At 45.1% G+C, this 16,174-nt stretch overlaps 1 protein-coding gene across 3 annotated transcripts; it reads right to left on the reverse strand.

Annotated features, from left to right (window-relative positions):
- Positions 1-434: 434 nt before the first annotated feature.
- Positions 435-10,163, reverse strand: HNRNPH3 (heterogeneous nuclear ribonucleoprotein H3). Of its 3 annotated transcripts, none has more exons than XM_088476167.1 (12): positions 10,006-10,163; positions 9,214-9,306; positions 8,212-8,367; positions 7,931-8,074; positions 7,473-7,611; positions 6,932-7,134; positions 6,712-6,798; positions 6,338-6,450; positions 6,083-6,218; positions 5,816-5,920; positions 5,632-5,721; positions 435-3,253 (listed from the first exon to the last, which is right to left on the reverse strand). In XM_088476167.1, exons 2-12 carry the CDS (start codon positions 9,290-9,292, stop codon positions 3,243-3,245), a joined length of 1,263 nt encoding a protein of 420 aa, XP_088332293.1. In that variant the 5' UTR covers positions 9,293-9,306; positions 10,006-10,163; the 3' UTR covers positions 435-3,242. The 3 variants fall into 3 exon arrangements, with proteins under 3 accessions (XP_088332293.1, XP_088332275.1, XP_088332284.1); XM_088476149.1 differs by lacking the exon at positions 435-3,253 and adding an exon at positions 3,705-3,985 and having other exon boundaries at positions 10,006-10,161; XM_088476158.1 differs by lacking the exons at positions 435-3,253; positions 10,006-10,163 and adding exons at positions 3,705-3,985; positions 9,908-9,979.
- Positions 10,164-16,174: the final 6,011 nt, after the last annotated feature.

Raw genomic sequence — 16,174 nt, forward strand, 5'->3', positions numbered from 1 at the left:
ACCTGCTATGGTCATCCCATAGGTGGAGCTACCACAGGGACTGCTAGTTGGTCCACAAGTTTTGCTAGCATGTGTGAAAATGCAGCCCAGGGTGGGTCCTGAGGTAGAGAGACCAGGGCTGATGGACCTGGGGCTGTGCAACAATACAGAGACCTTCCTGAATGAGGTCCTCTGTGGCTAAGGCCACAGAGCAGGACTTATAAGCTATCCGAATAAGAGCAGCAGCATCAGGCTGCTTTTTATTCTTTCCTCTGCCAAACAAGTCACAAGAATAACAAAATACATATTCATTTGTGATCTGTGGCTTTGCTATACAGACTGTGCAGAGTCTGTATAGCAAAGCCACAGTTCCCAAATTACTATTGAAAATCAGATAAAGGACATCTTGGATATGGCGATATATGCAAGCTTTAATATCAAATGTGAGCACAATATTGGAATAAATTACCATTTATAACTCATGATAGTATTACACTATATCAGATTTTCATTCTTTGCTGAGAAATTATATCGCCTGGAATATAACCTTCTGAAAGTATTTTTAAGTGGAAGAAATTACAAGAACTCACATATAAAAATCATTGAGTAACACATGCCTGTGCGTTAGTGTGGAACACTTGTTTTGTTGCAATTATTTTTTTGAGTGTGGTGAAGGCTTTATTCTGTGTTACACAAGCAGTGTAATACTTTATATTTTGCGCACTTTGGATCCAACTTTTGTTGAAATAGAACAGGGGTAGCCAACCTCGGTCCTTGAGAGCTACTAACCATTCACATCCAGACCACCTAGCTGGTGCACAGGTGTATTCATTACTCACTAACACATTTGAAGAGATCCACAGGTGACGCCAACTATTCCACTTGTGTTTCTGTGACGAAACCTGAAAAACATGCACTGTTGGTAGCTCTCAAGGACCAGGGTTGGCTACCCCTGCTATAGAAAATGCAGATTAGCACAAGTCACTTAGAAATGCAGAAAAAGAAACATTACATGTCTGCAATGGGCACTAAAATCAACTACACAGGATATAGCGCTGTATAACCTGGCCCGTGGGAAAGGACAGTGTTTCCCGGAGACCTGCTTGCCTAAAAGGGCTGCCACGCATCTGAGGGGGCAGAGGGTGAGGGAGGAGCAGCTCAGGGAACACCAAAGACCACAATGGAACAGCACTCTGAGCTGGGGGGAGGGGCTGCAGGGAGAGCACCTTATCCCCTGGCTGACATTAACCACCAGGTTCCTTGGCCTTTACAATATGCTTCTGCACCAGTATTGTTATGCCCCGGTGGTCTAGTGGGCAAGCCAATGTCCACATCAGCATCTCCGGTCTATCTCCTGAGACTAGAGGCACAACTGGACTAAAGACGCTGGGCCCAGTGAATGGGGTTCCACTTTACCTGCCCCCTGGATTCCAGGGAGTCTGCTAGCTAGTCCCCCTCGGAGCCCCGCTAGGAGTACCTAGCACAGGTTTGGTGTCACAGTACCGCAAGGGAGGGGGGGGGGGGGGGGGAGATTGAGCAGCAGCACAAATGTCCAGAGGACACTCTGGTGCTGCTCGCCCGTAAAAGATATCATAAAATTAAAGTTTCGGCTGCTTAATGCAGCCCAGTTACAATGGTGGTCCATCTCCTGCCGGAGGCCGAGTTTTTTTTATACATAAATGATTTCTGCTTTTTTTATGTAAATCCCCTATTCAGCAATGGATTAATGGAAAAGAATGCAATTATCTTCTCTATTAATTCCCATCTTAGAGTATCACAGTGTAAGGATCATGCCCTTGATCTCTACAGTGCTTTAATGCTTTTTGCCATTTAGCAAAGCATAAAGCATTAACTTGCTCGAAAAAGCCTTACTTTATATCTCAGACTGGCATTATATGAAGAAACTACATTAAATAGCAGGGACAGAGGGAAAACATCCCATAAGTCCTTGCAGCATCCTGTAACTCTGCCCAGTATCCATCCCTGATTTGCCGTGACCAACGACAGGTAAGTCACTCTAGAGCCTGTTAAACCTGCCGAAATTGATTGACGTGTATACAGGCTTATATTAGCCTTTATACATGTTATTATAGGCTAATATAAAGCCTGTATTCACGTCAATTACTTTGGACAGGCTGTAGATGCACTTAGCAGTCGGCGGGCACCTCAAAAGCAGGGACGGAGACTGTTCGGAAGCACAACTGAAAATGCGCAGTAGCAGAAGGTATTGTTTTGGGAAACAGATAATGCCTACTTTAACATCACAGGGACAGCGTGCTACCGCAACTGCCATCTCTGCTCAAAATAACTTATACCAGCTTATCACTCATCAACTTTAACAGGTACCATGTTGGGCAGAGTAAGTAAATATATATAATAGAGTTGGATTGCGTTATGCAGAAAGGTTAGAAAATACAACATTTAAAGACCACACACACAACACGTCATAACTTGATAAGTAGGAGTAAACTAGATCTTAAGGTTTGATACCTATCTGTACATCTATGCAAATAAGTAGTACTAGACAGACTTAAAATTATGTTGCCCTACATAAAAGGTGCACATCTGAGGGGTTCAATATTCATTGAGGTCTGGTCAGATTTTTTAGATTGGTATGCTGTACATAAACTCTCCAAGATGCCCTAGCAGATGCTGTAAGGAGTATTAAAATCTGAACCATAAAGGCACTTTCCTAGATGGCAACATAAAATGTAATAGTCTACTTAAAGTACCATAGCTAAAAACTATGGTTTATTAGAAAAATGAGGGACAATTACCACAAATGCTGCAATGATGCACACTAGTCAATGGAGGGGCAGTTAAAATTAAAAAGGGATAGAGATAGATATTTATCTATAGCCAACCTTGAAGATTACTGGGATTTTTCTTTTTTAAGAAAACAATGCACCATACATGGTTTATAAACTTCATTTAGGAAAAGAAATCTGTACAGTGTGATACAAGTAAAATTAAATCATATCTGGGCGAAGTGTGTAATGCCCAAATCGAACACGTTTTGATGAAAGATACAGTAAACATACAACACATGTGGCAAGTGTACAAAAGAGTGGTACAGGTGTTAATACAAAAATATATAAAATACTACAAAAACAAAAGTTTCAGTATGACATAGCTGGCTAAAGTCAAATAGATCAAATAAAAATACAACTTCCTTAAAAATGCACCCCACTTCCTTTGTCTGTGGAACAGCCTTCAGGCATAAGCAAGGGAGGGGGAGGGGGTGTGTCATCTTCCTGAGATATTCACAGAGTTTCTGAAAGAAGAAACTGACACTTAATCTTAGGCATTAACACAGGAGGGAAGAGAAAGTGCCCAAAGCACTTTCAACAAATGCTTGGAAGTTAACTATGGCATACTCAGTGCAGGTCATTTGTTGGGTTAAAACAAGGTATAGATTTAGCAAACATTCTAAGGGGAAATGTTGAGGCGCTGCCTATAGCAACCAAACAGCTTCCAGTTATTTATAGAATGTACCAAGGATAGACAATCTGATAGGTTGCTAGGGGCAACACCTCCATTTGTCCACCTTACAAGGTTTGATAAATCCCTACTATAGTATACCAGCAATGTCACAACTAAATAGACTAATCTTTACAAGGTTGTTTCATCCCACAAAATGACCACAAGCACTGTACATAGACAACAGCACCATTATGAATTCAGTTTCAGGTACCACTGTATTAAGCATAAAAGGAGACACATCCTTTGATTATAAAAAAAATTTATTCAAAGTCAACGTTTGCATCCAAACAAATTAAATCCTACAGTAACAATGTCCACTGTACTCTGCTCACTAAAATTTTTAAGATCAACTTCCTTGTACAAACTTTCGTACAAGTGCTAAACACAAAAACAGAACTAACACTTTCTTCCACAAATTCCTCTAGACAAAGCAATATTTGCTAGTACAATCCACGCCATCCAGCTGTACTCATGCTATCGTGCTGCCCAAAGTAGCCCCCACTGTTTCCAGAATTGCCCCTTCCTGTAAAGAGAAGTATATTCATAAAGCTTTTATAAAAAAAAAACAGTCAAATTTTGGTTTCCTAAAGTTTTTTTTTTTTTTTTTTACAAGTGTAAAAATCTTCACACATCCAGACACCCTCCCATCATTCTCAAAACATTGTACTTGGCCAGATAGTTAGATAACTTCAAGCCAAGAAACAGACAATTAACTCAGGACACCTATACATCTGATGCGTATGCATATACAGGAAAAAAAAAAAAGGTAGAGCGATCTGAAATAGGCAGTGTTACAGTATTGAAATACACTGCACAATAAAGGCTGGGTACTCCCTGAGAAAACCTGTAATTGTGACAATGTCCAGGGACATCCTGGACATCGCATGATTGCCAGTATGCACTACAGCGATTAATGAACGGTGGAACAATCACTAGTTCAGTCCTTCGTTAACATACATTAGGTCGCATGCAAAATGGTCAGGTTTGATATGCAGTACATGAAACCTGACAAGATCAACAGCAACCACAGGCAGCCGCATACTAAGCGATGTAGGCGATTTATCGTTAAGAAACGACAAAATCGCCCCGACATCGCTCCAGTGTGTACTCAGCTTAAGATGGACAGAATAAATTTATGCAATACTGCGTACTGTATTTTGTGACAAAACAACTAAGTGTTGGTGCAACAAAGTAAAAATAGCAAGGCATATAATATGCAAGTTTCTCTTTAAAACAAAAACCCCAGAAGCAAGTTGCATAATAAAAACTTAGGCCCTCATTCAGAGCCACTCGCTAGCGGCAGTACGCTCGTTCCGAGCGATGTTCGCACATCTGCGCATGCTTACGGTTTTTAGTACACATGCGTGAACCGGTCAGTGCGGCCGAAAATCATTTGTACGCAATATAGCGAGTGCCTGCTATTTTGAGTGACAGAATGAGGCGTATGTGGGTGGTAACAGGGGAAGGTGCTTGAAAACGGGGAGTGGAGATCTGAACGCAGACGTGCTTAAAGGTCAAAACGGGCGTTTTATGGGTGTGCATAATTAATACAGCAGCGTCAATGACCACGTCACTTGGTTTTTTTTAACTCAGAACTGCTCGCAAAATAGCGGTTGAAAAAACCAACCACAAGAATAGCGAGCAGTTCTTATCCTGTTAGATGTACTCGATTAATCTAATAAATAGCGGACATGACGTATGGTGCGAGCGGCCAGGGGGGCGTTTTTATCAAATAAACGAGCGTATGTTTTGCTCGCTCGTTCAGACTTAGAGGTGTGAACAGACTGCAATGTGCGAACGGATCATTTGCATAGCCACCCCTTGTTTTTGAACAAACGACCGCAAATAGCAAACGGCTCTGAATGAGGGCCTTAGTCCTATCAGTAGATGTAAAACAGTTACACAAGTAGTAATACTTTTAGATGTTTCACACTTTACATTTCATATGCAGATAAAGGAAAGCTCTTCTTGGTTACTTCCATCTGAGGCCCATTACCAGATGCTTGGTAACAGGAAATTTTGCAGTTATACATTTAGACTTGTGAGTAACCAGAAACTTGTATAAAGCCCCTTGTATTTGAGGTTTGATGCTGATTTAAGATGATGCTACAATAAGGACGGCAACTGCCAACAGAATACTGGTCAACCATTATGGAGAGCAATACATACCATATCCACTAAGACCATCTGGATTTGCGTAACATCCACTATAGTTTCCGGTCATGCCCATTCTGCCTACAGCACCGTATCCTGCTCCATCTGGGGACAATACAATGTATTTAACAAAACTATAGACTACAGAGTTATCAAGTGCCTTTGGCAGATGTAAATTTAAGGGAAAAAAATAAATTACCTAATGCTTCCCTGCCGTAACATCCTATCCCTGTGCCCATCCCGGTGCCCATTCCAGCACCGCCACCAGCAGTGGAGTTAAGGAATAACTCAATGTATCGATGTTCTGAAAAAGGAATTAAATTGGTCAGTATAACAAGATAATAGACCAGACAGCTCATAGGACAGAACAAACCTGAGCAAGTTTAATAAAAAAAAAAATAATAATATGGACCTTGAATGAAAGTATAGTAAAGAAAAAAAAAGTTTAAACATGAAATCCACATACGCATGTTATTTTTATCTTTAGACATAGCTGCTACTGCATCTTCATGTGTTGCAAATTCCACATCAGCTTCTCCAGTGGCCCTTCCATCTGCACCAATGTCAATGTGAACTCTGATTGGAGTAAGTGGGGAAAAGAACTGCAACAAAAAGAAACTTTCCTTAAATAATCAGTCTGAATTACCACAAACTATAAGCAAGTGGCTTGACAACCAGTTTTTATTCCAGAAGATTTAAAAATATTTCTAAAGCTTCTTACATTGGCAATGTCACTCTCAGTTGCACGGAAAGGCAATCCACGCATATGAACAAAATGGCCACTGTGAAATCCTGTGCCTGCCTCACTTGCTCCAGGGTAACCTTGAGGAAGACCTAGGCAGTAAGACAAATATATTATTAGCCTATGTGTTATTGGGAGATTGCATTTATGATGGGAACTAGATTATGCAAATGCTTTATACACATTGCGCAATGTGAAGAGATACGAATTTAACTGCAAAGGAGCATTGAAATAGTTCTTGCTTACTCATGCATGTGCACCAGCAGTGTGCATGAAGTTTTTATACAGCTTAATAGGTCAGTGCACAAGCAGAATATAGAATAGTCATTTTACATACATGCTCAAACACATACCTCTTCCTTCTCTAAGCCGATCATCAAAACCATCTGCGCCATAGCCATAGTTGTTATAACCACTGTATTCATCAAATCCACCATAACCTTGGAAATAGCACAAAAAAATAAAATAAATTATGTGCAAGAAATAAATGCACAATACAGGCAAATTATTGTAGGCTACATAAACAAATAGCCAGGAAAAAAACCATGATGATTTAAGTCTATTTTTACTTACCACCTCCATAACCACCTCCACCACGCATGCGGTCATACATGTTACCGCGGCCAGCTCCGTAATATGCGGCACCACCACCACCACCACCACCTCGACCTCCCATTGGCCTGTCATATGGGCCTGGGCGCTGCCCCATCATTCTTCGTGGTGGATCATAAGATGATCGGATTTCACCTCTGCTACTTTTAAATATTTCAATGTATCTATACAAGAGTTTTAAAGAGAGAAAGTCAGTATGGATTAAATAAGCACCTTAAACCTAACGAAAAATAGTGGCTCCACTTAACTCTTAAGCAGTAAAGACAATTGTACAATCAAGTTTTAAAAAGGTCAGAAAATGGAAAGCCGATTCTCAAAGAGCATTTGAAGAGAAATTAGTAGTTACCACTTTGCAATGTTTTAATGACTGCAAAAGGAAAAAACAAAAAATAAATGTACTTATAAAATCAGAACCCCCATCCCACCACCATGGAGCCCAAAAATAATAAACAAAAAAATAACAAAAACAGAAATATAACCATCCCGTTCTGTCCATCCCCACCTGTGCCCTATTCTTTCCTTGTGTTTCCCCAGAGCATTTTCTGCTATCTCCTTTGAAGCAAACTGCACGAAGGCCTCCCCTGTGCTTCTCCCCTGGTAGTCCATCGTCAATGTTATCCCATTTGGCACGATTCTCAACCCTTTAACCCAAGGACAAATAACCCCAATAAGGGGAACAGTGTTAAAGGCTGAAACAAACCCATCTCAACAATACTAACAAATGTAAAGTTCCCAATAACCGAACAGCAGCTCAGATCATGCTAGGATTTCTCCCGCCACCCCGCAATGTTAGCATATCCACAGAACAAACACCAAATTTATTATAACTTAACAGGCTATTTATAGTTAAAAATGGATTGACTTATGAAGAGCTGTGCTGATTTATGCCCTAAGTATGTAAATGAACATTGTAATGCTTAAATAAAATAAAAGATAATTAAGTTTTGAAACTACAATCACCTGAGAAAAACTGCACAATCTCTTCTTTGCTACACCCAAATGGGAGCCCGCGAAGCCGGACAGTTCCATCAGTTGCTGAATCTGCATCGCCAGTATTATTGTGTTTTAAAACCCATTCCATCTCTGTATTGTTGGACTTGAAAACTGCAAGAACATGGCAAGTTGTTAGACCACTTTTTGCGACCAGCAACATCTTGATGGATGTTAGAGATAAAACACATTCCTTCTACAAAAATAACACATAGGAAGTGGAAAGAAAACACTGGGTTAAAGTTCTTTACCTTCAATGTACCTATGGCCCATGTATTTGCGATCTTTCTCCAATGCCTTTTTAAGATCATCTTCTGTATCCAGTACAATGAAGGCTTCCCCGCTAGGACGGCCCTCCTTAGACATTGTGAAGTGAATGCCGCCAATTCCATCAGCAATAGAGCAGTCTGCAAATATAAAAGTGCATTGTTTCTTAACTAAATGTTATCCATTTCCAAGTATTGGGTTGAAGCTGCACTACAATCTAGGAAAAAGGTTATGGTTAACATTCATGCTTGTAGTAACCACTGGAGCCCTAATCCAAGTTAAAATGGCATCAGAGGACGGTGTGAAAACCACTAGATCAAGGACTGGTCTTGGCTCTCATAACCACCTCCTTGGTTTTAAGGAATCTTTATGGTGGTCTTCCTAATAAGTTTGAGCTGACAATTTTGTCAACAGTTTGCTGGGGGTATCCACTTAGCGATTTAACCAAGCGATTGCACGATAACGGCGTAGTTATCGTGCAATCGCTTGCAAATCACGCATGTTTTGGTCGGAAGCTACCAACGATGCGCATGACCGCTAGTCTATTCAGACATCGACGATACATGCTGATCAACGTGATGATATCAGGTTCAGCATGTGCGGGGATGAGGAATGTGCCTGGACTAAACGTTCAGTCTAGGCACATCACTAGATATACTAACGAGAGCACAGCAATGTTGTAATAGCTCTCGTTTGTATATCTATAAATGGATACCCGCCTTAAGGGTTAGGTGAAGAAAGATTGCAGGTAATCCTACTGGATCAAGATCCAGTTTACATGCAACAGTAACAAAGCAATGGGCAAATAAAACCCACTCTAGTGCACAAACCTTTAACCATTTCTGCACTGAAAGGCTAATTACCACATTGTTATTCATATTCAGCTTCCATAAAACTTGTAACCAGGTTATGAAAAATACCAAGAAGAAAAAAAAAAAAAACAATGAATCATTGCAAAAACACATTTACTCATTAAATAGTCTTACCTGAGAAAAACTCCAATACCTCCTCCCGGGTGCAGGACCACGGCAAACCACGGACTCTCACAATGCATTCGTCTGACATGGTTCTGTACAGATCTAGAGGGAGACAGGAGATTTAGTACAATGATACTTCTCCCCTGTCTGCTACTGTTATAGGAATCGCCCCTCCTGTATCTCAGCCGCCCGTATACAGTCCGGCTTACAGAGCTGCCATAGTAACCTGCACACACGTCCCCCCGGGGTAACAACAGCCGGTATCATAGGTGCAGAGCCCGCCGCACACACGGCCTCTCCCAGCTACAGCACAGTATAACACGTGTAATCGGCATTTACGGTGGGGGGGGGGGGGGACCGGGAAAGATACCGGGACACTACAACTATCCATAAACCCACACCGTGTAGCCGAGAGACTGCGGAGTTTCCGGCAACAACGGGGGCAATCCCGATTTTTCATTATAACGGCACGTGTAACATGTCTAAGGATAAAACCGGATCACTTCCGCTGCAGCCACCTCTGCACCCCTCCCCGTGTATCAGGCGGGATTAGCCGCCCGCCCGGCCCGGCGCACCCCATGCCGGTTACGAGGAGGCCATGACTGACATGCTCGCGGGGCATTGTACTGTCTGGATGCGGTCACAAAATGGCGGCAGCGTCCTGGGAGCCGGTACAGCGCCATGCGCAGCACTACCTGCTCACCCGTATCCTACTGCTAGAGGGGGAGAGCTCCGGGAGGTGAGCGGCTCGCTGATCGCCAAGAACAGGCCGAGGCTTCTCTCCCTGTCGATGCCGCTTACCTGGCGTGCTGGAGTACGCGCTGTGTGAGGGACAGGCCGAGCCGCGGACACTCCTTTCATACACACACGCGTGGGGCGAGACGTGCAGCGTGCTTACGTCACACCCGCTCAGCCTCAAGAGCGGGAACTCTCCAGGACGGAAGTGACGCAGCTACAACCAACGGTCATAACGCGGCCACACAAAGGCAACACTACTTCCTGTTGCATCCCACAATGTCAACATCCCCATAAGTATGGGGAGTGTGAACATTATATAGGGATAGTTTTGTAACAAGGATAATTGAGTGATATCTTCTTCATTTACAGTTTTGATGAATATGAATTTTACTTAAAACTTAGAAAAAAATATCAACACATTAAAAATGGGGCTTTAGTGATGATGAACATAGCCCTATGTGACTGTCTCTGGTAATTTATTATAATATAATAGGAAGCAGGGTGGTTACAGAGGAGCTCACTGTGCTATCCTCATGCAACGCAGGTCTATCCGTCAGTTGCCACTTATAGAGCAGCAGGCAGTGCATTGGTACATGCATTAGCAGGATCTTCTGTGGTTACATAAATCTCTGACATTACACATCATCATGCGGCAGTGGAGGATGATTTTTATATCAGTTATTACTGCTTTATTTCCTGTAATCACTAGTGAAGAGTAAATGATACATCACGTTCTAAATGCTGCCTGTATAGTACGTATATTTTATATGGGTACACATGCAGAGACATGAAACAGCCATTGCACAGAAATGCACCATTATATAGATTAGAACTAGCTGGAACATGCATGTGAGGTTGCCACTATAACTCTCACTGGCTGTATCACTGCAATAACCCACGCACTGGCTGCAAGGCACTGTATCACTGCAATAACCCACGCACTGGCTGCAAGGCACTGTATCACTGCAATAACCCACGCACTGGCTGCAAGGCACTGTATCACTGCAATAACCCACGCACTGCCTGCAAGGCACTGTGGCCCCCATTTATTACCGAGTTTTATCTCCAAAACGAGTGATAAATTTCACAGTGTATGATAAATGCAGGCTTGGCTACCCTCCCGATTTGGCCGGGAGCCTCCCGAATATCGGGTGCCACTCCCGGCCACCCGGAAAGGCAGGCAAGTTTCCCGACATTCCTGAAACCTCCCGATCTCCCCTCAAAATACACTAGAAATCCTCACAGAGGGGGGGGGGGGGGCGGTGACACAATTCGCGCTGAATCGCATCATCGTGGCCCCACCACCTGCTTCACAGTGCCGAAAATAACGGCATTGTAAAGAGGGGGCAGGGCCACAATGACGTGATCACGGGCCCCCGGCTCTGCCCCCAACGTATCACAGCTGTCCGGAAAAGCCCCCCGCTGTTAGCCGACAATCAGCTCCCTCCCAGAAGGAGGGAGCTGATTGTCGGCAAGCATGGAAAAATGGTGCTCCAGCCAATCAGCTCCCAACTGTCATTTTTCTAAAAGTTGACAGTTGGGAGCTGATTGACTGGAGCACCGTTTATCATATATAGTGAAATTTATCACTCGTTTTGGTGACAAAACGCGTTAATAAATGAGGCCCTGTATGACTGCAATAACCCATTGACTGACTGCAGAAATGGGCATTGTGTTAATGCAATAACCCACTCACTGACTGCAGGGGCACAGTGTCACCACAAGAACACACTCACTGGCTGCATGGGCACAGTTGGGCATCACTAACCCACTGGCTTCAAGGGCACAGAGGCACAGCAATTACCCACTCACTGGCTGCAGGGGCATAGTGTCACTGCAATAACTCACTGGCTTCCGGAGCACTGTGTCACCACAATAACCCGCTCACTGGCTACAGAGACAGGGGCATGATGTAACTGCAATAACCCACTTACTGACTGCAGAGACGGGCAAAGTGTCACTGAAATAACCCACTCACTTGCTACAGGGGTACTGTCACCACAATCACCTACTCCCTGACTGTAGGGGCATAGTGTCACTGCAATAACTCACTCACTGGCTTCAGAAGCACTGTGTCACCACAGTAACCCAGTCACTGACTGCAGAGACACTGTCGTAATGCAATCATCCTCTCATTGGCTGCAGAGACAGGCACAGAGTCGCAGCAATAACCCAGTCACTGACTGCATAGACACGATGGCAATGCAATAACCCTCTCACTGGCTGCGAAGACAGGCACAAAGTCACTGCAATAACACACTCACTGGCTGCAGAGACACAGTGGCAATGCAATAACCCTCTCATTGGCTACAGAGACAGGCACAAAGTCACTGCAATAACCCACTCACTGACTGCAGAGACACGGTGGCAATGCAATAACCCTCTCACTGGCTGCAAAGACAGGCACAAAGTCACTGCAATAACCCACTCACTGACTGCAGAGACACGATGGCAATGCAATAACCCTCTCACTGGCTGCAGAGACACGATGGCAATGCAATAACCCTCTCACTGGCTGCAGAGAAACGATGGCAATGCAATAAGCCTCTCACTGGCTGCGAAGACAGGCACAAAGTCACTGCAATAACCCACTCACTGACTGCAGAGACACGATGGCAATGCAATAACCCTCTCCCTGGCTGCAGCGACACGGTGGCAATGCAATAACCCTCTCACTGGCTGCGAAGCCAGGCACAAAGTCACTGCAATAACCCACTCACTGGCTGCAGAGACACGATGGCAATGCAATAACCCTCTCACTGGCTGCAGAGACAGGGTGGCAATGCAATAACCCTCTCACTGGCTGCGAAGACAGGCACAAAGTCACTGCAATAACCCACTCACTGACTGCAGAGACATGATGGCAATGCAATAATACTCTCACTGGCTGCAGAGACACGATGGCAATGCAATAACCCTCTCACTGGCTGCAGAGACACGATGGCAATGCAATAACCCTCTCACTGGCTGCAGAGACACAATGGCAATGCAATAACCCTCTCACTGGTGCGAAGACAGGCACAAAGTCACTGCAATAACCCACTCACTGGCTGCAGAGACACAATGGCAATGCAATAACCCTCTCACTGGCTGCAGAGACACGATGGCAATGGAATAAGCCTCTCACTGGCTGCGAAGACAGGCACAAAGTCACTGCAATAACCCACTCACTGACTGCAGAGACGGGCAAAGTGTCACTGAAATAACCCACTCACTTGCTACAGGGGTACTGTCACCACAATCACCTACTCCCTGACTGTAGGGGCATAGTGTCACTGCAATAACTCACTCACTGGCTTCAGAAGCACTGTGTCACCACAGTAACCCAGTCACTGACTGCAGAGACACTGTCGTAATGCAATCATCCTCTCATTGGCTGCAGAGACAGGCACAGAGTCGCAGCAATAACCCAGTCACTGACTGCATAGACACGATGGCAATGCAATAACCCTCTCACTGGCTGCGAAGACAGGCACAAAGTCACTGCAATAACACACTCACTGGCTGTAGAGACACAGTGGCAATGCAATAACCCTCTCATTGGCTACAGAGACAGGCACAAAGTCACTGCAATAACCCACTCACTGACTGCAGAGACACGGTGGCAATGCAATAACCCTCTCACTGGCTGCAAAGACAGGCACAAAGTCACTGCAATAACCCACTCACTGACTGCAGAGACACGATGGCAATGCAATAACCCTCTCACTGGCTGCAGAGACACGATGGCAATGCAATAACCCTCTCACTGGCTGCAGAGAAACGATGGCAATGCAATAAGCCTCTCACTGGCTGCGAAGACAGGCACAAAGTCACTGCAATAACCCACTCACTGACTGCAGAGACACGATGGCAATGCAATAACCCTCTCCCTGGCTGCAGCGACACGGTGGCAATGCAATAACCCTCTCACTGGCTGCGAAGCCAGGCACAAAGTCACTGCAATAACCCACTCACTGGCTGCAGAGACACGATGGCAATGCAATAACCCTCTCACTGGCTGCAGAGACAGGGTGGCAATGCAATAACCCTCTCACTGGCTGCGAAGACAGGCACAAAGTCACTGCAATAACCCACTCACTGACTGCAGAGACATGATGGCAATGCAATAATACTCTCACTGGCTGCAGAGACACGATGGCAATGCAATAACCCTCTCACTGGCTGCAGAGACACGATGGCAATGCAATAACCCTCTCACTGGCTGCAGAGACACAATGGCAATGCAATAACCCTCTCACTGGTGCGAAGACAGGCACAAAGTCACTGCAATAACCCACTCACTGGCTGCAGAGACACAATGGCAATGCAATAACCCTCTCACTGGCTGCAGAGACACGATGGCAATGGAATAAGCCTCTCACTGGCTGCGAAGACAGGCACAAAGTCACTGCAATAACCCACTCACTGACTGCAGAGACACGATGGCAATGCAATAACCCTCTCCCTGGCTGCAGCGACACGGTGGCAATGCAATAACCCTCTCACTGGCTGCAAAGCCAGGCACAAAGTCACTGCAATAACCCACTCACTAGCTGCAGAGACACGATGGCAATGCAATAACCCTCTCACTGGCTGCAGAGACAGGGTGGCAATGCAATAACCCTCTCACTGGCTGCGAAGACAGGCACAAAGTCACTGCAATAACCCACTCACTGACTGCAGAGACATGATGGCAATGCAATAATACTCTCACTGGCTGCAGAGACACGATGGCAATGCAATAACCCTCTCACTGGCTGCAGAGACACGATGGCAATGCAATAACCCTCTCACTGGCTGCAGAGACACAATGGCAATGCAATAACCCTCTCACTGGTGCGAAGACAGGCACAAAGTCACTGCAATAACACACTCACTGGCTGCAGAGACACAGTGGCAATGCAATAACCCTCTCATTGGCTACAGAGACAGGCACAAAGTCACTGCAATAACCCACTCACTGACTGCAGAGACACGATGGCAATGCAATAACCCTCTCACTGGCTGCAAAGACAGGCACAAAGTCACTGCAATAACCCACTCACTGACTGCAGAGACACGATGGCAATGCAATAACCCTCTCACTGGCTGCAGAGACACGATGACAATACAATAACCCTCTCACTGGCTGCAAAGACAGGCACAAAGTCACTGCAATAACCCACTCACTGGCTGCAGAGACACAATGGCAATGCAATAACCCTCTCACTGGCTGCAGAGACATGGTGGCAATGCAATAACCCACTCACTGACTGCAGAGACACGATGGCAATGCAATAACCCTCTCACTGGCTGCAGAGACAGGCACAAAATCACCACAATAACCCAGTCACTGACTGCAGAGACACGATGGCAATGCAATAAGCATCTCACTGGCTGCGAAGACAGGCACAAAGTCACTGCAATAACCAACTCACTGACTGCAGAGACACGATGGCAATGCAATAACCCTCTCCCTGGCTGCAGCGACACGTTGGCAATGCAATAACCCTCTCATTGGCTGCGAAGCCAGGCACAAAGTCACTGCAATAACCCACTCACTGGCTGCAGAGACACGATGGCAATGCAATAACCCTCTCACTGGCTGCAGAGACAGGGTGGCAATGCAATAACCCTCTCACTGGCTGCGAAGACAGGCACAAAGTCACTGCAATAACCCACTCACTGACTGCAGAGACATGATGGCAATGCAATAATCCTCTCACTGGCTGCAGAGACACGATGGCAATGCAATAACCCTCTCACTGGCTGCAGAGACACGATGGCAATGCAATAACCCTCTCACTGGCTGCAGAGACACGATGGCAATGCAATAACCCTCTCACTGGTGCGAAGACAGGCACAAAGTCACTGCAATAACCCACTCACTGGCTGCAGAGACAGGCATAAAGTCACCACAATAACCCAGTCACTGACTGCAGAGACACGGTGGCAATGCAATAACCCTCTCACTGGCTGCAGAGACACGATGGCAATGCAATACCCCTCTCACTGGCTGCAGAGACAGGCACAAAGTCACCACAATAACCCAGTCACTGACTGCAGAGACACGATGGCATTGCAATAACTCTCTCACTGGCTGCGAAGACAGGCAAAAAGTCACTGCAATAACCCACTCACTGACTGCAGAGACACGATGGCAATGCAATAACCCTCTCACTGGCTGCAGAGACACAATGGCAATGCAATAACCCTCTCACTGGCTGCAGAGACACGATGGCAATGCAATAACCCTCTCACTGGTGCGAAG

The sequence above is a fragment of the Taudactylus pleione genome, unplaced genomic scaffold, assembly GCF_031769625.1.
Source record: "Taudactylus pleione unplaced genomic scaffold, aTauple2 ptg000016l, whole genome shotgun sequence".
NCBI lineage: Eukaryota > Metazoa > Chordata > Amphibia > Anura > Myobatrachidae > Taudactylus > Taudactylus pleione.